This window comes from Lipophrys pholis (assembly GCF_963383615.2).
Source record: "Lipophrys pholis genome assembly, chromosome: 23".
Taxonomy (NCBI): domain Eukaryota; kingdom Metazoa; phylum Chordata; class Actinopteri; order Blenniiformes; family Blenniidae; genus Lipophrys; species Lipophrys pholis.
Window position 1 is genome coordinate 4,345,274 of NC_137645.1, and position 23,217 is coordinate 4,368,490.

General features: G+C 43.8%; 1 protein-coding gene across 1 annotated transcript in view; it reads right to left on the reverse strand.

Moving 5' to 3' along the window:
* The window catches only part of LOC308127802 (dystrophin-like), a gene marked incomplete at its 3' end in the record, with an annotated part of 105,190 nt that overhangs the window by 3,053 nt on the left and 78,920 nt on the right, over positions 1-23,217 (reverse strand). The window contains exons 45-63 of the mRNA XM_080493131.1: positions 18,268-18,390; positions 17,440-17,612; positions 17,219-17,354; positions 15,935-16,110; positions 15,615-15,762; positions 15,270-15,395; positions 15,018-15,167; positions 14,636-14,734; positions 14,456-14,555; positions 14,148-14,317; positions 13,638-13,755; positions 12,577-12,788; positions 12,242-12,396; positions 11,794-11,983; positions 8,785-8,957; positions 7,984-8,140; positions 6,387-6,498; positions 3,070-3,338; positions 2,000-2,146 (exon numbers count right to left, since the gene is read on the reverse strand). Coding sequence (XP_080349257.1) covers positions 2,000-2,146; positions 3,070-3,338; positions 6,387-6,498; positions 7,984-8,140; positions 8,785-8,957; positions 11,794-11,983; positions 12,242-12,396; positions 12,577-12,788; positions 13,638-13,755; positions 14,148-14,317; positions 14,456-14,555; positions 14,636-14,734; positions 15,018-15,167; positions 15,270-15,395; positions 15,615-15,762; positions 15,935-16,110; positions 17,219-17,354; positions 17,440-17,612; positions 18,268-18,390 — 2,934 coding nt within the window. The remainder of the gene's footprint in view (positions 1-1,999; positions 2,147-3,069; positions 3,339-6,386; positions 6,499-7,983; positions 8,141-8,784; positions 8,958-11,793; positions 11,984-12,241; positions 12,397-12,576; positions 12,789-13,637; positions 13,756-14,147; positions 14,318-14,455; positions 14,556-14,635; positions 14,735-15,017; positions 15,168-15,269; positions 15,396-15,614; positions 15,763-15,934; positions 16,111-17,218; positions 17,355-17,439; positions 17,613-18,267; positions 18,391-23,217) is intronic.

Here is a 23,217-nt window from a genome sequence, read left to right on the forward strand (position 1 = left end):
CTTGATTCATTCAGATTCATCTTCCTTCTTTCCGACATTTTTTTTGAGTTAAATTTAGATTCATTTTCTGGAACTGTTGGATATGTTTGGCAACTTCCTGCAACAAGGACGGCTACCAAATTGTGTCATCGACGTAGTGAACGCAAACCAACAGCCGATATCAATTCCAGCAGGTTGATCTTGTGTAAACAGGAATCTATCAGCGTGCACTTTGTAAACCACGATGGCACGCTGAGGGAACGAAACCTGTAAATCTTCTCCGTCACACCAGCGCCGCCTGTGATCACGCTGGTGCCCCTCAGAGAGTTTGGGTCCCGGAGGACAGCGGATCATCTCCAACACAATGTTCCCAGGCAACACATGCGGCTCGGGCCGGCATGCGGAGCCGCGGCAGATGCTGATTAGCAGCCGATTTCTGTTCCAGGACGAGTGGAAGCTCGCTCTGACAGGAGTCTCCGGGCTCAGGCGCTGGATTATTATTCAGTCTGAGTGCTCAGATCGGCTGATTAACATCCAGCTCTTCACCTGCTGATGACACCGGTTCATGGGATGACATGATGGCGGCGATGACCAGAACTGAACAGGAGAGCTCAGGTGTGACACGCAACCAAAGGATGAAATTACCTTGGAGTCCGCTTCGCCCAGTCCATTCCTGCCTGAGCTGTTTTTCACTGTATCCATGGCAACCTGATTAGAGCGGTACAAACAAAGAGGAGCCGGGATTGGACCGACGCCGGCCAATCAGTTCTGACCTTTCGGGCACGAGAGAACACGATGAACCGACCAGAGTGACCCCAGCGTGTCTCGCCATCATCCCAACACGTACACACACACAGTTCGCACAGGCACTTATCTCAAGATTTAAGCCATTAAAACAGTAATTAGCAAGGTAAGTAGAAGCTGTTACCACAATTTACATTCATTTCCAAAAGACTTTTAGCATAATTATAACTACAGACGTCGTCTACAATCCTAACCTGACTCCTGGAAAACATCTCTTCACCTTACAGGACTTCCTGTTGGCTCATGTACGGCAGACACGTCTCAGTGGGACAACTTTGCAAACTGTTTTCAGTCCCTACAACATTGTTGAAAGACCACGCACTCACAGAGACAGCCTGCCTTTTCAGAGCGATGCCAGAAATACTGGGCAGACACAGAACGAAGCACCTGCAGTGGAAACGGAACTTCAGAAACTGGAAGCGTCTCCATCCAAACTGGACACTTAACTTTCCTCTTCCATGCAAACAGAAAGACGCTAAAGCCACCAAAACAGGACTAATTTCACGTGACAGATTTTACACACATTTATCTTGTCCCTGTGAAATTGGGTAATGGAACTTTACCAACTTGGTGACATTACCGAGTCCCAGTCGGAGAGAGACGTGTTTTTTTTAGTTCATCGCTCCTGGTTTCCCTTCTCTTTGTAAATTCATACATCAACATGAGTCACTACAAAACGTGTGTGTGTGTGTGTGTGTGTGTGTGTGTGTCAGCAGCTGGTCAGGTGCAGACTTCAGAGAGACTGCCCTTCTGGTCCCGTCACGGCGGCGCACATCTCAGCCCGGGATGAATCGGTGTGAGCGGCTCTTTCTGGCAGCTGATTGGCTCAATCTGTCAAACCTGCTCATGATCATTGTTTGACTTCCAGCTCGGCTCCACTGGGCGTACGGAGACCGGTGGAGGCACTAAGAGGTCCGGCCTGTGCTGCTTTTTAATGCCTCTACCTGGGTCATGTGTGTTTGTGTTCTTTTCATCTCTATTGTAGTTTTAATGAGCATCGCTAACCTCTTTAGCCGCTTGGCAGACATTTGTTGGGACTTTTTTCAAATGTGAGGCTATTTTGATCTTCCTACTAGTATCACTGTAGTTGTTTACTTCACGCTAAGCTAATTGGAAATAAGCGTGAAGAGCGCTTGGTCAAACGAGCTGAAAATACTGTAAAAATGTGGTTAGATGAACCTCTTCTATGTGTGTGTGTGCATGAATGAGTGTGTACCTGGAGCAGCCTCCAGCGCCTGTTCAGATCTTCAATACGTTCCAGGTTGGAGGACGACAGCTGGATGTCGGGCGGTCCAAAAGTGGACGCCAACTGGTTCATGTGGGTCACGTCATCCTGAATGGGAGCGATCTCCTCCTGGAACTCCTGCAGCACCGACACACACCGTCAGATACTGATCAGTACAAAATGTTATCAATGCTTAATGTGGTGCCTAAATATGCTGTAAGTTTTCTCAAAAGCCTCAAAAAAAGTGAGTTGGATCTTTTTGACATCAGGCAGTGAGAAAAGATCTCAGCTGAAACACTAAAAAGACGTTAGATCTGTCACGTGAAGCCACTTTTCTGTTTTTTTAATGCCTGCTGATGTGTGCAGAGTGAAGTAGAACAAATAGTGCGACAGTAATGGCTGACAGGCGCAGGGTGCTGCCTATTCCAGCCGTGACGCAGAGGATGATGAAGGTGATGTGCTTTTATGATTGTTACATATGACTTTAAAGGCGCTGTGGGACGATTCCCTCCAATGAGTCATTGTCAAATAACTTCAAACAAACAGGACTTAACAGACCTGCAGCCTAAGTCTCAGGTGGAATTCAGTAATTCAGAGCAGCTCAAAGACGGTTTGTTTAATGGAAAATACACACACACAAAACAAAACAAAACAAAACACTGAGTTCTTTGACATAAGCGGCCACCTAGTGATTTCATTTTTTGTGTCTTTTGGTGTGGTCTTAAAGGATTATACCAATGTTGTCTTAAGCTTTAGTTAATTTCTCAGTATGTATGAAGAACTCTTTAAGACAGAGCGCAACAATGGAAAAGCCAACAAGTTCAAAGAAATTGTGAGAATTCTATGTCTACACCAACAACTGCCATTAATGTCCGGGTTCATATCATTTAAAACAAACACAATACACTATGGGTGGGATTCAAAAAGCCAGTATTCAATGGAAAAACTCATTATTTAGTGTGCAACAGCAAGAGCTCGACATTTACTTAGTTCTACTGGATGAAAAAAGTTTTGAACGACTGGTTGATTGGTGCAGACCTGAAGCAGTCGTTGAGTCTCACCTTGACTCTTTCGATGTGCTCCGGCAGCGAGTCCATCAGTAGCTCTCCCACCGGCTCCCACGCCTCCTTCACCATCTCCGCCTGCCTCAGCTGTCCGTCCAGCAGGTCCTCGGCCTCCTGCAGCTCCACCAGTCGGTCCAGAGCCAGCTCCAGCCTCCGCTGCCAGTCGGCCGAGGCGGCGTTCAGTCGGTCCCACTTGCTCACCACGTCGTCGGCCTCCTTGCGAAGGATTCGGCCCACATTCTGAGCGCGCTCCTCTGGGCTGATGTCTACCAGCGAGAGGATGAAAACCTTTGGTGATTCCCGAAGAAACAAAAAAGACTAAACATCTAAAAGGGAGAATTTCTGGGGCAATGTAGTGCATCGTGGTGTCAAGAAACGCCATGAAGAACAGAGTGAGTCATTGTGGTTCAGACAAAATTATAACAAATATATACAATAGGCAGACAATATTCAAATCAAATGTAAAGTATATATAAAAATGATCGTCTCCATGGCAAGCAATTATTATATTAATCCATACGCAGATGATACTGCTTAATACAATCACAGTTATTTCCAATTAGACACTCCAAATGCTGTGTAAGGTGGATTTATTATTGATATAACAGTTTCAAGATGAGTTGACAGTAAATAAAAACCCAATAGATAGAAAGATAATAAATTGTTAAACTATTTGGGATTTCCCCAAAATTTTGGAAGAAAGCAGCGGAATTAAATGTTCTGATCTGCTGTGAATCTCTTTGGTACGTCAGAAGGATTCGTCAAAGTGGTGATGGCGCATCAACAGCAAGTTGTGAAGTTCAGCTTAGTTTTAGAAGTACACCATGCACCAGTCAGGTAAATAGGAGAACTTTATCAATAAGAATAATCCATTTTCAAAGAAATGACCAAATAAAATTGCATTCAGCGTCATGTTGTGACTGAAAATCAGCTCGATTTAATGCAAACATTTGCAGTATGTGATCCAACCATCAAGGCATCAGACAATTCTCAATAAACTGAAATGGACTTTAGGACAAAAAAAAAAAAGTTTTTGTAATGTCCATGAATTGTCACATGGATGCTTCTATCAGGACCGATGGATTCCACTTTTTCTTCCCTCGACTGGAGCGCTCTCTATAAATAGGACCCCCACATCTTTGACTACACTTCCTCCCAGACAGTAGTGAATGGGAGTGAGAATCAACACAGCTCCTTCCACTTCACTCTACAAGAGCAGCACTGCCTGTTCTTTCATTGCTCTTCCCATTTTATCAGTCCTGCCTGTCCTTCCTTTTATTGGCAGTAAATAAGTAACTGCAGGAACCATTTGTGTCGGTCTTGGATGTGCATGTATTGCTCATGCACCCTGCACTGTGTTTCCTCTCTGTCTTTGTCTGTATTTGAAGAAGTCTGATCACCCGATGCAGTGATTATTGTGAGGACACGTAAAATGGCTCCTGGAACACAAATGAAATACAAAATAATGAGCAGAGCAAAAAAAAAAAAAAAAAAAAAATGCCAGAAATGTGGCCGGAAAAAAAAGTGAAAAACACACAAAGCCGAATAACAATCCAAATGGAAACCAAGGCAACGTTAATGTGGACGGAGCTGAAAACAACCTGGAATGGCTGCAGAGCAGATGAGAAAGTACCTTCAACTAAACCCGACTCTTTACTCATTACAGCAAAGAAAAAGCCGCCACAGATTAGTTTCCTGTCATAGTTTTGCTTGAGGTGTTAAACTCAGCGTAGTTATGATCTTTCACAATATTCTACAACTCAGATCTAGAGCTGTGACACATTCTAGAACCTTTGAATAGTTCCAGAGCTCGAAGACATTCTGGGACTCCGACACCTCCAACCATTGACGAATTCTAGAACACTCATATTATATACAGAACTCGGACCATTTCTAGTACCTCTGAGAACTCACACACTGAAGGAATGTATGCAATTCTAGAATTCACACACATTCTGGAACCTTTGGCAAATTTTAGAATTCTGACATATTCTAGCATGGGGGGACATTCTCAAACTAGATTAAAACCTCTTAAACTCTTGAATCTTTGAAAACATTTGAGCACATTCTGAAAGACCGACACATTTTAGAACCTTTGACAAATTGAAGAACTCACGCGTTCTAAAACTCGCACAAATTTTGTAGAACCTTTGATAAATTCTACAACTTTGAAAAATTGTACAACCTGGAACATTCTAGAGCGATTCCTAGACACACTTTAGAACCTCTGACAAACTGCAGAAGACATTCAAGAGCCTATTGAAAATTCTTGGCACATTCTAGAACCGTCACGCAGTCTGGATTGTCGACGCTCCGATCTAAAACGGTCCTGAACTGTGTGACTGTCGTTATTCAGTGAGTTTGGAAGAACCCAGAATCGAGTACCAGATGTGGCGAACTGCCTGATGGGGGGGGGTTAAACAGTTGCCTCGATAGTGAGATGTTCTCCTTTCTCGCAGAACGAGCGCTGCGATTTAAATGTGTCAGTTGGAGTTTAAAAGCTTGCTCCCTCTCTGTAAAGCACAAGCGGCGGCTGTGACGATCCGGCGCGGCTCCTCAGAGACCGTCTCACTCATATGTCAAAGCACTCAGGTTGTTTGCGGCGTCCTCGGCTGAATTCAAACCCAGCGAAATGTCACGCGCTCTAAAGCTCTGCGTGTGTGTGACGGTTGCCGCTTCCGAGACGTCGCCGGCCGCTGGCCAATCGAAGGTCACGCCTGGGAGACAAAGTGACTTTTTGAGAGGAAGTCGTTTCCCTCGGTGTGGTGGTGATTAGCAGCTGGAGCTCGGCCTTTCTCTGGGGGCGCCGGGCTTGGTGGATGAATGGGTTTAATGGGCCTCAGTTAAAGTTCAGCTTCTTCCTGTGAGCCTGGTAACCGAGCTGCTGCTAAGGTGCTGCGCAGACAGTGAGCCGTCACTACAATTCACCGTTCAGTGTGTGAGTCACAAACGCTCCTCATTCCTTCTTTTCTTGGGATGACGGTTAAGCGGAAAAGCTAAAATGTCACTAATTCATGAGCTATTTCCTGAGTTAAAACTCTGCTTCCTGCTTTTAAAGAGGAGGTAAAAGGTTCGTCTCAATGGAAATGTGTCCTCACATTTACTTACAGAACTCCCACAAAAGAGCTCACGCTGCTCGCAGCGCTTACATCCTTAATCCATCCTGCACGGACACATCAAAGCTGGATAGAGGAGGGGGGGGGGGGGGGGGGGGTCCGTGTAGGAATTACAGGAAATGGTCCCCTGAGAACAACTGAGTGAAGTGGAGCCGACTGAAATGTGTGTGTGTGTGTGTGTGTGTGTGTGTTTGTTACCTCTCTGTTCAGGTGACGGTGCGTCCCGGGGCAGTTCAGACAGAAACACCCCCACATCATCCAGAGATTTGGTCACCACAGGCTCCTTGGCTCTCAGGTCCCTTCTGAATCCCTGTGACACACAACACACACACACACACACACACACACACACACACATCTTAAATTCTTAAAAGTTCCACAACATTTCAGTTCCACAGTGTGGAAGAGTTCTGTCTTGAAACATACTTAATCGACACCACGGGGTGGAAATGTTAAATTTCCGTGTAATTATGGAGAGGTTAAGCTTCTGACTTTCACAATATATTGCTCTAGGTCTTGGCCCACCATCTCAAAGCTCGAATATGTGAGAGCCTCAAAGGAAGTCTTTCTTTTCCAACTTAAAATCTACCATTAACTGCCTGTAATTTGACACCGCCATCACCATCTTACATGAATTTTCAGACACATTTTTTTGTGATGTGCATATTGTACATGTTGATGTCACAATAACTATCAAATTTGCAACCTAATATGAAGCCCTAATGCATATTTTGCATCAGGTTTAAAAAAGTAAATATCGCTAAATTTAAACCTGCTTATGTTCTCTGTAGTATAAAAAGATTTAGTTACAGCTAATTTATACTGATTTAAATTGCAAGAAAGCACGCAATGACACGGATGCTTTGAAGTGATAATTGTTGTGTATTATTAGCAGATTATGTAGAAATTAAAAGTGAGTTATGCTTTACATCCTCAAACATGAAAGATTGCAAACCATGTGCACACAGGTGCATTCTACATCCATTTGCATAAAATAAGAAATAAATGCTTTTACGCGTTTTTCATGCTGAAAGGTAGAAAAGATTTTCTCTTGGTCGGTTTGCAGAGTCCATTGGTGGAATAACACATACACACACTGCTACTATCAGAGGTTTGAAGTGTCATATTTAAAACATGGTCACATTCATTACGGGACGCTTCCACTAAAAGCCTTCCTCTAATGCATATCTGCAGGAACTCACCTTTTTGCACAATCACCACCGTAGTTATATGTGAAACAATCAAACAAGCCGAGCCAATCGGCTCGCTTTTTTGGCGTAAAGTGGCCTGTAAAATGGATTTTTCATTGAACCTGTGTGCCTGCGCTTTCCATTTATTCACAGCCTGATTTGCATAATGCCGGTGGGAGAGACGCCTCAAACACAAATGGCTGCTTTTGCCTCAAAACTTTACAAGAAGAAACTCATGCTGTTGATTTCTTGAGAGTTCAGGAGTTTGTTAAGGTTCTCGAATGTGAGAGTTCTCAAATGTATCCTACATTTCAGAACGTTGAAGACAGTGTTACGGTTGGCTTTAAGTGCTGGACTGTTTCATAATTCTAGAATGGGGAAATATTTCAGAATGTCATGACGAGTTCCACATATTTAACTTAGTGCACTGAGGGTCTTCACAGTTTGTTGACTTTAATACCAACGTACTGAACTGGAGTGTTAAAAAAGTATGTAGAACCCTGGATAGTCATATACAACGTGGCTTCATGGTTATTATATCATAATTTGAGATTGTGCACATTTGTGTCCTGAAATATATAACTGAATGTGTTACGACTTCCTACCCGGTGAGTGTCCAGCTGCGCTTGCACGGCGGGGACGTCGCCCCCTACAGGTGGCTCCTGTTCCAGCTGCTGACTCTTCAGCCGGAGCCAGTTGAGCAGCTCCTGTAGCGACATGTGGAGCCTCTTCCAGGGCGCCATCTCCGAGTCCAGGAGCGCTCTGCAAACACAAGCACAGCCACACCAACACAGTTTGTCTCTGTCCTTGCATGTACCAGACGAGTGTTGAACTCACCTGAAACTTGTAAAGCCGCTTGTAAATATGTCAACTTATCTCCATTGGTATTTTGATTTGTTCATGAATTCCTCATGTTGTTGTTTTTTTTCCCTGTAAACATGCTATGGTATAGATATAAATGAACTGAGTAAATGACTCAAGTACACTTAGTTGAGAATATGAAGATTGAATGTTTTCTCACCAAAGTGGACTAAATATGAGTTTTAATTGTTGTTAAATGTTCACTCTAAACTGCCTTTTATTACTTTCAACTGAAGCTAAAAATGAGAATTGGAGTGCTGGAAGTAAAAGATAAAGGAAGATGAGTGAAATAATTAATGGTTCATAACAAGCTTCACTTAATTTGTTCATAGACCATCTGTTTTATGCTGTTTAATAAATATTTTAATGGTTTAAGACCTTCAAGTCTGTTCAAGTTTTGATTTATTTCATTATATAATAAAATTTTCAAGAGAAGCACTGCTTGTTTGGGGCTTGTTTTCAGAGGTGTGGTTGGTGTGGAAACAGGACTGGAACCTCCTCTGTGGGAAACCAGGGACGAAGAGGAGTTGTCGGAGTTTCCTCACCTCATGCTGAGCGTCTTGCTCCGCAGGTCATTCCATCTCTGGCTCATGTGGTCCAGGCGTCTGTGCAGCAGCGCACCGTCCTCCGAGTCGCCGAGCGAGCTCAGGATCCTCTGTCCGTTCTCATCCAGGGAGTGGTACAGCTCGGTGTGGCCGTCGATCTCTGCCTGGAGGTCCTGGTGAAACAGTGCAAACAGTATATTCTGTCCAAGCACACACTTCATTTGTTTTGGTAATAGCAGCCATCTTTTCTCGCAGCTCAGTTGGAGTGCTGGGTAATGGGATCAGGATTCTGCCGGAGTGATTTACACTGCGAGAAGGAGCTGCTACGAGCCGGGCCGGGCCGTAACGCCGGCCTTAATGAAGTGTGCACGGAGCCTTTTGTTGCAATGAAATGTCAAAATGTGTCGGCGGGCCTGCAGCCGGCTGGGAGCTTCGACAGCAACGCTTCATTACTAAAACTCTAAATGTTCCCAATAAGATGTGGAGGGGAAACCCAGCACTGAGCCGACGAACATCTGTAACGTCAAGAGGAAGTAAAGCTCCATTATCACTGGGAACACGTTCTGGAGGTCGGAAAGCAAAATAATCGGCGGTACCGAATGGAAAGCGTGTTTTCTACAAACACAGCCGATGCTTTGATGCCGTATTGCGAGGTGCTTTTATGAGCTCAGATCTCATAGAAACTCATGAAACCAGTCAAAATTCACACGTTAGCTATGAGGATTAGCTGCATTCATACTGTAATCCAAGCGGAACCGAGTGGATCAGAAGGACCTGTGTCGTATTTTTGTTTGGATGCCAGATGTTTTTCACATTATGAGATTTTATCGGTGAAGCCTGTCGGTATTCAGAGGCAATAAAAGAAATATCATTCTTACTCTGTGAGTACGATTTTTTTTGTTATTCATGCTTATTTTGCCCGTTCTAAAAGAAAACCTTCCAAATACATTTTATTGTCAGACATTCACTCTGTGTCAGCGAGGTGAGCAAAAGATTCTCATTTACCACGCCGTCCCACTCATCAATAAATCACATTTCGTCTTTTATCCATGAATACTTAGTGGAATAAGAATATTTCTACCAGATGTATGTTTTTATTGGCTTTCTGTTCAGAGTTCGTATCAGCCCTTTGGCCTTCTTTCCTGCATAAACTTGCGTCATTGTTTCTACTCTGTAGTCATCCATCCATCCATTCATCCATCATCTACAATTACTCTTCCGTCCTGGCACTGTTGCTTAGCTTTCTGATGTCTCCCCATTTTTCTCCTTTTCGATAAGTCTTAATTTACATTTTCATTCAGTCGACAGTCATTAATCGAAGAAAAGTTAAATCTGCTTGCAGAAATAATTTCAACTTGTTGCACAAAATTTGCAGATTAATGTTAAAATTCTTCATAAAAAACAACATGAAAATGCCCATAACGTTGAGAATGTTACAAGACTGACCCTGTCCTGTCGCAGCTTCACAAAAGTTTAAAACACAAAAGAAAGATGCCTGATGTTAATTCCCAACCTGAACGTGGTAGACCTTCCTGCGTAGCATCGTCCAAGCTTTACGCGAAACTACACATAGAGAAGAAGAAGAGGAAGAGGCATCTTCTCCCGTATTCCCTCCAGATTAACTCGCACTGTGGCAGCATAAGAATGTCCTCTGTTTCAAAATGTGTGTGTGTGACAGATTTGGACGTGGAGAGAAGGGAGGGAGCGTCATGGGGGACGGAGGGAGAGTTAGCTGCACGTAAAGAAGCAGATGGAGCTGGAGCGAGTGAGTCAGAGTGACTTGGAAAGACAGTGGGGATGAGGAGAGGATGAAGGAGGAGGAGGAAGAGGAGGAAGAGGAGGAGGGGGGAACTTGAAAGGGTTCATAAAACGATGAGTGAGCTCATTTTCCAATTAAACCTTATCTGTGTGTGGAGTTGTAGCCCGGGAGAGTGTAAGTATCTGTGTGTGTGTGTGTGTGTGCGTGCTTGCTTGATGCTACGCTGTTTTGCAGGCCGCCATTATAATTGGACACAGAAGACTATCTCAGTGCTGCACACAGTGCTGCTGTTGTACTGAAGTGTGTGCATGTGCGTGTGTGTATATATGTGCGTGTGTGCGTGGAGGAAACGTGCACAAGTGTGAATTTGAAACTGCCCATGCTTAAAAATTCATTTCCAAAATGCTGCACTCGTGTGTGTGCGTGCGTGCATGTGTGTATGTGCATGCATGCATATGTCTTTCCACCAGAAAGTGTGTGTGGGTGCAGGGAAAGGGCCGAGGGGTCAGAATATGTTCTCTCTCTCAGAACAGAGCCTTCCCTTCAACTCCCACAATGCAGTGGGGGGAATTTTCTGCACTTGTCTGCTGGGCAGAGGCGGACCAATCGGATCGCTCCGTGCTGCCATGTCAGCATTCCTGTCATACCAGCCGGAGTGGCCACTCGAGGAGAACGTCTCCGAGTCAGGAACGGAGACAGCGCTCAGTGTCTGGATCATCCCACCTGATTCTTAGCCACAGGTACTTTCACGGACGCCACTCATGACGTGTCAATCAAACAGGTGACTTACATTTGTTTACATGAATGGAATTTGTAAATACTTCATTCAAACACTATGTTTTATGGAGACAGGTTTGTGAATAACGAATAAGTGTGAGAACACATGAAAAATAACTCACTTTGGACTTTGAGACAGTTCATCAATTCATCACTCTCCAGCTTAAGGTCAGTAATTTGCAATAAGAAATACACAAGACTTGTGTATTCGGTCTGTAGCCAGTATGACGGAGTGAAAGAGCAGAGGCGGCTCGGCCTTGTGCTGCTGCCGGCCGCCTCTGAAGGTCTCGCGGGGAAAACAGTGTGACAGAGATGGAGAGCCGCCATGAAAATCAATGTCGCAATAACACCAGAAATAAGCAGGTCATTCACTTACATCTTAATATGTGTGACCTCAAAATCCCTCAGCTGGGGCAACTTCAATGTTTTGTGTGCGTGTGTGTGTGTGTGTGTGTGTGTGTGTGTGTTGTTACCTTCCACTGTCCCAGCAGGTTCCTAGCTGCCTCGGGCTGCCCCTGCAGCCTCTCCTTGTTGGTGGCGTCGATCAAAACGTTGCAGGTGGTCTCCGCCTCCGTCAGCCAGTTGAGGAACTTCTCCAGGTCGAGGTAGAACTGCTGCATCAGCTTCAGGGCCGCTTCTAGCGCTGCCTCGCGGTCCGAAACACTAGGGACACGAGAAAAAGAACAGGCCAGTGAGTCACAGGTACAGGCTGGTCCAAACATTTCTGACATAAAATGTCATGAGATTGGAGTTCCAGCTTAGAGAAGATGAGGATTTAATGGGAACAAAGAGAAAACCACATCATCTGCATAACTGAGTCACATGAACGTAACTGCTGGAGGCTGTAAGGCAGTTGAAGCTGTCGGAGACTCCCCGTACACAGTACTGGCAGCTTTTTGTCTTGTTTGTTGGTGCAGTTACCGCTTGTTGATGTGCGTCCACGTGGCCGTCAAGGTGTAGTTGACCTGCGTGACCTTGTGCGTGTCGTCGTTGCTGTAGAGCGCGACCAGCTTGTTGGCCAGCGCGTTGGTTTCGTCCACCTGGCCCTGCCACTGCTGCAGCTCCTTCACAAAGAGCTGGGGAGGCAGAGGAGAAGGAAACCCTGATGATTCACGGTGACATTTGAATCTCCCCCGTGTGACTAATATCATATTGTGGAGGCATCTGTTTATAAAGCTTGAAAATTGGTGGATTCACATGATGAGTGAGCGAATTTCCAGGGTCGTTCATTTAGTTTGAGTGGACACTCAGCCCACCTTCAGCTCGGCGTTCTGCTTCTTCAGCATGTCCACCGTGTACGTGATCTCCTGCCATGACTCCAGCCTCTCGCTGGCCCGCTTGACCAGAGGGTCCACCTTCTTCCTGGCATCCAGCCAGTTGGTGGAGTCCTGCAGCATGTTGTGGAGCTGCTTCATCCTGTCGGAGAGTCGTGTCTGAGAGTCTTCCCAGTGGGTCTGGAGCCTGTCAACTACAATCAAACACAGAGAACTTCACACAAAGAAAAATAAAGCCAGTCTAATACGGTAGTAACGCAGGTTTTTCTGAGGTATGATAACGGCTTTCTCTTGTCATACAGTGACACCTAGATGTTTGTAGCAGTATATTTCAATACACGTCTTATGTAATGTTGGATAAAGTCTTCATATAGAGCCTGGAACTGTCATAACTGGTATAATTATGGTTTTGTACAAAATCGTGTGATTTATTCAATATCCATCACATACGCAATGTATTCTGCTGTGACAATCTATAAAATAATCTCTATTTTTAAAATCCACTTTTCTTTTGGATGTTTTCTGAAATGTTGCCATCTTTTCTGAAAAACTGAAGGAGAAACCATGCTGGGAAAAAGCATCCCCCTGACCTCCGTGTATAAGTGTAACGGTTACAGACTATTTTCAGCAGCAGATTTGAACCACGTTGGGTAACTGGAAGGTATCTGGAAGAGTTAGATGTTGCATGTGAAACAAAAACAGCAGGTAGGGGATGTTTTTCTCACATACAGCTGCTCCCGGGAGAAAAAAAAGGCCATCACGCTGATATTTTATGTTTGATGTTAGCCTGAAACCGAAGTCGATCCCTCTGATTTATTCTGTGTTGCCTGTTTGGTTTGCATATTTTCCAGCACCTTGCTTTTAGCAGGCCATGAGCCAACACCCTGCATAAATTGGTGTACGTGGGATGTAAATATTATGCAGATCAGGAGCTTCTGAGCTGTGTTCTTACTTAAGGAGAGAGTTGAGGTAAAGTCAGGTTCACGTTTCAGGTCAGACACAGTTGTGGTGAGAGTAGTGAGTAGAAAAACAAAGTGACTCACTGCGTTCAGTGATCGCATTGCGGGTGTCTTGATTGCTGGTTTTATTTTTCAGGTTCTGGGCTGCAGTGACTTGTTTTTCCAGGAGGGGGCGACGCTGGTCCAGCTCCTGCAGGGACGACTGAAAACACACGAAAGACAAAGATTGAGATCGTTCGACTTCCTGTCCCACTCACGTCTTCTCTGGAAGAAATAGTTGCATTATCAGCAACAAAACTGCAAATTTTCAAGATGGTTTCTGGTGATTTTTTGTCGTAATCCATCATTTTATTAAAATTTTATTAATTTTTCGATGAATATTTCGACTTAATGAGGTTATTGAAAAGCGAATGCATCACATGTGAATGCTCCGAGTCCTCTATGAGGAAAGAGAACATATGCATGTTGTTCTAACTTCAAGAGAAACATGAGGATGCATGTGTTGTATTTCCAGGTTATTGCACCATCAATATGAGTCTGAGAGCCGTGTTTTAAACGCCGATTCCTCCACCCTGTCATGGGAGGTAAGCAGACCTTCAGCAGGCCGATGTTGTCGTTGATGTCCTCCAGGTCGGCCACCACCACTCGCTTGTTCTGCACCATGTTGTCCAGCATGGTGAGCCAGTCGGTGAGCTCAGCCCAGGACTTGTTGAACTGAGCCAGAGCTGCAGTCTCGGGCTGGGAGCTTCCTGTCAGAGTCTCGTCTGCACGCACGCACACACACACACACACGGTTTTATTATAGCACAGTGAGGTAAGAAGCTCTAACTCACTACGTTATTACACAGAAGGTATTTTCACAGTTGCACATTGGCTAACAAATGCAATAAATGACGTCTCACTGGCTTTTTTGGCCACCAGCAGGGCGGCCATCCTCTCTTTGTGCTGCCGCAGCAGCTCCAGAATCACCGTCCAGTCTTCCCTCAGCTTCTCGTACTTCACCTGCACACAAAACGGGTTGTTTTGTCTCAATAAGCTAGAAAAGATACAGAAATGATTTGTGTGGCATTTGATTTCCTCGCCTTGGCGGGTTGGCTGGGCGGGGTGTCTTTCAGCAGCTGATTGGCTCGCTCCAAAACAAACTCCACCTCCGGCTGCTTGAGCTGTACCTCCTCAGGGAGCTGCAGGAGCACCGAGACAACAATGCAGGAAAAATACTCACGTTGTTATTCATTCAATAGAATTACTGATGATTTTTATCAATGGCTAGTGAACTCTGACTACTTTCACATTAACTGTCATCGGATCAAATGACATCCTAAAAGTTCTCATACAGGCATAATTAATGCTTTATATTTGGCAGACTAGGCTAACTCGGCTAAACTAACAAGGGTAGACTTTTTTGTCTCACAAACTTTCCACTTCATCGTTCAACTTGAGCTTATGTCAGTGTGTGTTCTGTACCCCGGGTGGAGGCTGCTCAGGAGACTGCTCCAGCTTGGCTCTGGTGTTTGACGCCCAGGCCGACAGGTCGCCCATCCGACCCTGCAGCTTCTCCAGCTCCCTCAAAAGACCCTCGATCTCCAGCTGGCGCTCAGGCAGAGCCTTGGACACCTAAAGAGAGGAGCTTCTTTTAACTTGGCGATGGTGGGAGAGAATCAGGCCCCTCATGTGGTCTGATCGGGTCTGATTTTAGGTAGTTGACCGTCAGCTGACCTGAGCCCAGCGAGTGTTGATATTCTTGACGTCTTTCTGTCGGTCAGCAGGGAGCGTGACGTGTCTGTGTCTGGAGTTTAGACTTTCCATTGCTGCATGCTTGACTGGGAGCTCCTCCACACGAACCTGACACACACACACACACACACACACACACACACACACACACACACACACACACACACACACACACACACACACACACACACACACACACACACACACACACACACACACACACACACACACACACACACACACACACACACACACACACACACACATTTAAAAGTTGCACAGATGATCACACACTGTAGCTTATTATAGTGTGTTTGTTGATGGTACCTGGACTTTTCCCAGCGTGTCTCTGATGTGCTGCGGCTCTGCAGGCTGCAGCGGGATGGCTAACACCCCCTCCGCCTTGTCCAACCAGCCCAGCATCGAACCCATGTCCTCCTGCAGCTCGGCGGCCGCTGTGCGCGCCTCTGCAGACCTGCAGCACCAAACAATCCATGCAATCAACACCTATGTTCTGTGCTTCATTGCAGGATTTGACTGTTTTTTGTCTTCCCTTTGACTTGTGGGGGTCAGGAGGCTTTAGCCTCTTTGGTCAGTCAGAATTTTGCAATATGTATGCTGTGCATGTACAAATCTCCCACGTTCACCTCCTCTTGCGCTCGTTGAGCTGCTGGCAGATGTCGGTCCAGCGAGCGTTGATGGCCTGCAGCTGCGATCGGAGGCGCGAGGCGTCGTCCGGCGTGCTCAGCTGGCTGATGTCCTCTCCCGAAGAGTTCACCCGGCCCAGCACCACCTCCTGCAGCGGGATGGCCTCCGTCAGGTCCTGGGCAAACACAGAGACGCGCAGTATTATTACAGGAAGAGTGACCATGACGTTGGCACTTAGTGTGAAATCAAAATAACTTTTTAAAAATAATTTCCCATCCATAATGCAACATTTTCTGTCTATAGGTTTCATTATCATTCATGTCTTGACATTCAGACTTATATAATAAGACTTCATGATTAGAATAACACTTCAATATCTTCAAAAGAATTTTGTTATCTTGTTTTCTAAGTAGAATAAAATAGAAAAAGTACCATATTTTGTTTGTCTTACACATAGAATTTCAAGAAAGATTAATACATGATTGTGTTGTTAAAAAAAGTGATTCACATAAAAAACTGAATTCAGAAGTTAATCAAGTAAAATTCTGAGAAAAAAAAAATACAAATAATTCTCTTTCATAATTCTGAGACAAAACGTCAGAATAATGTTTTTTAAATGATTTGTTCTGAAAATGGTTAATCCTGATCCTCTGCCGTCGCACGTCTTTTCATTGCTCTCCTGTACCAACACTAGGTGAACAACACACACCTGTACTTGCTCCTTTTATTTATTTAAAAGAGCTTTGAGCTGAAGTTTCTCATTAAGTTTGAAAAGTTCTCGTCAGAACTGTAAAAAAAATTATTCACACTAACGGGGAAAAAAAAGCCATTTCCAAGGATACTTTTCAGTATATGAAAAGTAAGAGATTAATCAGAGAGAGAGAGTGTGTGTGTGTGTGTGTGTGCGTGTGCCTGCCTGCGTGCGTGCATGCATGTGTGTGTGTGTGTTCAGGTAGCAGCTTGTGTTGTGGGTTAGCAGATGGTCGTTCACTGTCTGTTCAGTTGGACACTGAGGGCTGATCACAAGGGCCCAAAGTGGACTGAGCATGTCCGATGACACACACACACACTTTGAAGATGTACGTGGATAAATTCCCTGAAGTGGCTTCAAACCAGAAGAGAAACTGTTCCTTATATAAATGACACTGTTTCACCCAAATGTACCAACGACAGAGTAATCTATTACTGTAACATCCCCACTTTGGCCTGCAATGAGCTCGTAAGGGATTCCAGTCGTGTTTCTCAGTTTTCCTCTGTGGCTCCTGTCAGTGACCATGTGTTACCCTGAGGCGCTGCCTGTGCGCTGCCGAGTCGCCCTCGCACAGCTTCAGTGTGCTCTCGGCGTCGTTCAGCCACTCCTCCAACTCCTTCTGGTCCGACACAAACTTCTGCCACTTGGCGTTGCAGTCGCGCCAGCGCCTGAACGCGGACAGACAAAGGTGGATTAACCCGTGTGTCCGTGCTCATTAAACACCAGTCCTCCCAGTTTGGACTCCACTCTTACTTGAGTCTGTCCTGGTAGAGCTTGTTCAGCTTGTCCCAGTTGGTGCTGAGGAGGGTGGCGGTCTCCTGGATCCTCTGGCCCTCCAGGGGCCGAGCGGTCGACACCACCTCCTCCCTGCGGGCCAGCGCCCCCTCCACCGGGCCCAACAGCTTATCAATATTTCCCTTCACCTCCTGGAACAGAGAAGGGTACAGCATTTGTCTTTGTAAAAACTCTTTAAAAAACAAAGCAGTCAAAGGATTCAATTCAAACATCAGATGTGATGTTTACATGGACTATGTTTGGATCTGACACCAGCTTTGAGGATTGGTTATATCAATCAGATACTGGCAATTGAATCAAATTGAAATGTTCATATGATACAATTTTAATCAGATTTCTTGTTGGTGCTGAGAAAAAAAGTAACCCAACTTTCGTAGTGGGATTAACAGCTTACAAGCTTAAACCTCAAAACCTCCTTTCAGTCCTACAGACCCAATCTTATCAGACCAAAGTGTTTACATGACATAATATCAATTGGATCAGCCTTTAATTGATCACTTGTCAATGAAACTGAAACATCTGTGGTTATATCTATAGAAAGGTTTTCCAGTTGTACTTGAAGTTGCATTAAATTCTGGATGAAGATAACTTTTTGTCTCACACAAATCTCTAAAAAGTTCTAAGTGATGGAAACATACATTTCTAATCAGTGTAAATCATTCTCAAAAACACTAATTCAGAATCATATTCGCGTCACATATTGGAAAATCCTGAAACATGACATGCTGTGGAGATGATTTTGTGCATTTCGATGTTTATAAAGTGGTGTTGGAGGCGGTTTTCGACCTTCAGGCACTGCTCTTGCTGGGGCAGGTTGTAGAAGGCTGCAGGCCAGAATTCCGGAGAGTTCAGCTTGAAGTCCGTCTCAGCCACTGAACGCAGCAGCGCCTGCAGTTCGTTCAGGTACTCCTGAGGCCACAGACAGAAAAGTACATGAGATAAAACACACACATTCTTCTTACAAGACAACACATTTTCTACATAATTGGAAACCAATTTGGGGCTTTCATGAGTTTTTCTTGAAAACAAGTGGGTTTTTATTGTAGTTTAAAGCAACATTTTCAAAGTGATTAGGATTGAGGTCCTGATTGATCTTAAACTCCATCTCAATATTTCATTTAAACCCATTTCATAATGTTTTTCACATTTTAGAATATTGCTAAGAATTTATCTGGCGACCTATAAACCCAAAAATGTATGTTTTAACCTTCTATTGATTGTTTTGGAATGATTTAAACTCAGAATGTTAAAAATGGAGAGAACACAATGCTGGGAAAAGGCATCTCCCTGACCCCCCCCAAAGCTCTCTGGCGCCCCCACAGGGGGCCTTGCCCCACATTTGAAAACGATGTGGATGAATATAAACTCTGATAAAGCCCCAGATGTTTCCAGGCTGTCAGACGCCATGCCTTTAAAAACGGAGCCTTTGATTGTGAGTTGGCTCTAACGAAGGCTTCCTGAGTGTGCAGCTCAGCGTGGAAAATGAAGCCCCCTCTCTGTGCGGAGATCCCGGGACCTCTCTTCACTTCACCTCATCATGACGGACCCCCGCTGTGCCCTCTGTCAGAAAACACTCTTCAATTAGCCCCAAAGTACAGCACGGACATTAGCGTTGTTAGCAGCCGCACAGAAAGTTAATGATGGCTGCTGGGCGAGTGCGCTGCGGCAGTAATAATGTCGGGGGCAGGGGTGAGTCCACAGAGGGGGGGCCGTGCACGTGGCTTTCTATTCTCACTCTCTGTTCAAGGGCACTCCAGATTGTTTTACTCAATAAAGCTGCTGTGGTGTCATTTAAACCAGTGTCAGCAGGATTCCTCACATCAAAAGTTAAAGCTCTCTCCAGGTACAGCTTGTATGATTAATGTAATTCCACTTTTGAGCATTGGGGGCAGCAGCGAGTCACATGTTTATAAATGCGCTTTTTCATTACGGGGGAAATTTATTTAAATTTTGAGATACTTTCAATAGCCAGGACTCACTTTGTACTTTATTCTGTGTAAGATCTTGTATTTGTCAGTTTTGTTAGTCAAAATACAAGTAAAAAGCAGTCATGGGTTTATCAAATACCCTTACTTTCACTGCAACCCTTTGTGGTAGAAAATTAAATTGCAAAACTACACGAGTTGGAGCTAGTTGTATTTCAAAAAACAAACCCTACATGCTACACATGTTCGATAAAATTATAGTGGGTCTTTTCCTTTCCAAAATGTTCCATTAAATTTGACATTTTAGGGTTTTTATGGATAAAAGCTTAATTTAGAAGTTAACAACTCACAATAAAATCCAAACAAAGACCCCCAAGAGTCAAACTATCTACAATGACTGCGTTCATAGAAGTCATTCTGATGATTAGACTTCAGAAAACTACAGGAGTGCCCTTTTAACTACATTTTGAAGCAGCTTTCTTGTAGCGTCTGACCAAAAATGAACATGTCCCAGGTTTTCCCTGCATGCTGTCCGTCACACTGGGTTTCACTTTGTGCTCTTTCAGTGACGATGAGAAATTTACACATATATCTGAATAAATAGTGCCGTTTTAAAAATAACTGTGTAAGCGACGGATGTTAACGGACCTGACAGTGGGGGTGTCGCATCAGGGGGCGAGTGTTTAGCTCCAACAGTGATGCCAACACCCAGTGGGAGGTTTTTAAATTGCAGCAAGTCTGTTTAAAATAAACTCCTCACATGTTTATATAGCACGAGTTACTGGTTTCTGTGGGAGTAATGTTCATACCAGACTAGGAGAGTAAAGTCCATGATAAGCTATGTGGCGGAAAACTTACTGTCAGTGCAAAAATGGGGAATCTACATGAAGTGGCGTGTTAGTTAAAGAAGGCTATTTTAATGAGAATAAATGAAAGTAGATAAAAGTTCATATTTTCATTTGAGAAATAGATAATACCCTTTTTCTTTTTGGACAAACCAAACTAGTCATATTACCTTGATATGTATAATTATTGGCTCCTGGTGTGGAATTGGATTTCTTATTCTTCCACTAAAGCAGATTTATCCACATTGACCCCCACCCTGACATTTCCTGCTGTTGAGCTCGCTCCTGAAGCTCCCCGGAGCCGCCAGCAGTCAGAGCGTAGCTCAGTAGAGACAGAAAATGGTTCCATCACCATAAAATCTTCCAGTGGGATTTCTGTCCTGATAAACTGGTCGAAGTTGGTAAAATGTGTTTAAATGATGAGAAACGGGCCATTTTTTTTTTAAAAGGCGGGATGAGTGCTTGTAGTGTAAAACCCAGTGTGACAGACTTACTGAAGGCCTGAGATAACACACACACACACACATACACAGGTCAGAATGGCCCTGTGGAGACTTTTTAAAACTCGTGTGTTGATGCGAGAGCAGAGCGGATGCGGATGATGAGAGGAAATCTCTCTCATCTTTGCCTGATAGTGGCTCCTTTAAGCATATTTCAGCACATCTTCCAGCGAGCCTCAGATTGCGGCGGGGAATGAATAATGTAATGTGACTCTCTCTCATGACGAGGTCCACTCTGCTCTCGCTCCTGACTGACTTGGACTGAATACACATCTGCACTCATGTGCTTCAAACCCTCCATCCTCAATCACTGCAGCTCAGACGCCACATGGAAATGACTCCACGCGCTATTTTGGTGAAAGAGGTGCTTTTCTCTTCACTCCGCCGGTGTTTCTGGGCGACTGTTGCCAGTCATTTGGTTGTATTGATTGTCATTGAATCTGGTGGAAAAAGCTATAAGATCTGGAAATGGACAAAAATAAATACTCAAACGTAACTCAGATTTCTTGAATTTTTCATTGTTGCATGCATAAGTTGTAACATGCATGACTAAACCAGGGATTAAACCTCAATGAAGTTTTAGGAATATAAGCTACTTTTAGATAAAATCTGTAATTTTACTCAAATTGAAGTTTTTCACCTTTTTGTTGTTATATACGAAAAATCTAAAGTATTTTTATTGCCACAGAAAAAAATTTATTGTTAAAAAGTCATGAATCTTTTCTTACTTCATGAAGGAAAAATTACATTCATAGGTTCAAAATCTAGCAGAATGTGTAAAAATCATTATACAAACCTGGATTTTTTAATAAAACCATTGAAGTAGGTTATAAACCTGATGAGTTTGTCACTTTAAACTCTTTAAATACACAAAGAGACATCCAGTTAATTTAAGGTATATCTATTTATATGCACTTCCATTTTTAATTATTCTGTTTCTTGGACAAACATTTGACATAAATTCAGCTTAGTCTCACATTTCTCTTTCTTTGAAATATATTTCTTATATTCTTTATATCTATTCATATCAATCATTATTTTCCTTTTTAACAGATCATTATTTGAATTTAGGAAAAAAAACGAAATAAAATTTCGGGACCAGGAGTTGGGCTCCACTGGATTATCGATTACACTTGGCCTCTTTAGGAATCCTGATTAGCCGCCTCATGAAAAAGAAACCTTCCAGCAGCACTGACATTGCAAGCATCCAGTGTTTGTAATTTGACACCAGCCTCTTTTCCCTACGAAGTGCCTGAAATGGAAACATGATGCTATCTCTTATGTCAGATGTGTATCCATCCAAGCAGTTGTGGTTGTGGTGACCAGCTCAGGATACATACATCTTCAGTGATTGGCAGTTCAGGGAACTGATTGTTCGGTTGGTTGCCGGCGGGGGCGGGGCAAGGAGAGCATGCGGTGACACAGAGCAACCAATGAGACGGAGGCATGCGAGAGTGCCTCCCATGCACACACCGAAGACATTAAAATGAGTATGTAGCAAAGAAAAACAGAAAAAGCAACCTGGATTTTTCTTTTTTTGGGGGACTTTTTATATATGCATATACCTAAAACACAAAAATAAACGGAGGTTTTAAAAGCTCTTCATGTTCTGTTACATATATAATATATGTCTACATTTACATGATAATTTGACATTATTGTTCTCCAGTGAATAAATTCACGTGGCTTTTTTCCTCCACTGAACCCTGTGGAAGGCCTCATGTTTAATATCGCCCGTCGAGCCAATCCACCGAACACAACAAACAGTCTACCTCCCAGCTTTCACTGTACCTTTAAATCCTGTGTTGTGGTATTTGATCCCTGAAGGGAACTTTAGTTTGATCATTCTCTCAATTCTCATACCGTCATTAAATCCCACGAGTGCACCGTGTTTGTATCAAAGCCTTCTGTGATTCATGTTTCCCCCTCGAGTCATCTCCAAACTGGTGGGAACACTTTATCTTAGCTCCCACTTACCCTGCGTTCTAAATGTGGTTTAATCCTCCTGCTTCTGTGATGTCTGAATGTACCTGCAGAGCTCAGCTTCATGTCCAGCAACATTTAAAAATTGGTGTTTGTGCTTTTTGTGGGATTTAAAACAGTAAGAAAAAAGTGCATCTTGTCGTATTTCCTGTTTTAACGGTGGTGAAGCGACTTAGTGTACCACCTTGTGGTGCAAAGTAGAAGTGCAGATTATAGCTGCAGCTTGCCGTTGAGCTTACTTATACTTAGATTTCTCAGCCACAGTCCGATCATACTTACTTTCAAGTTGTTTTCTTACTATTTTTAGCTATGAAAAACCATACTTTTAACACACTTTACACTTTATAGTTGTCTAGTTTTGAGCTAAATTCCAGACAAATCCAAACTACAACAGAAATCAATGTGTTTCCACCATGTGGTTGTTCAAAGACCAACATACAATGAAATGGGTGAAATCATAAAGACGTAATGTGCTAATAACCC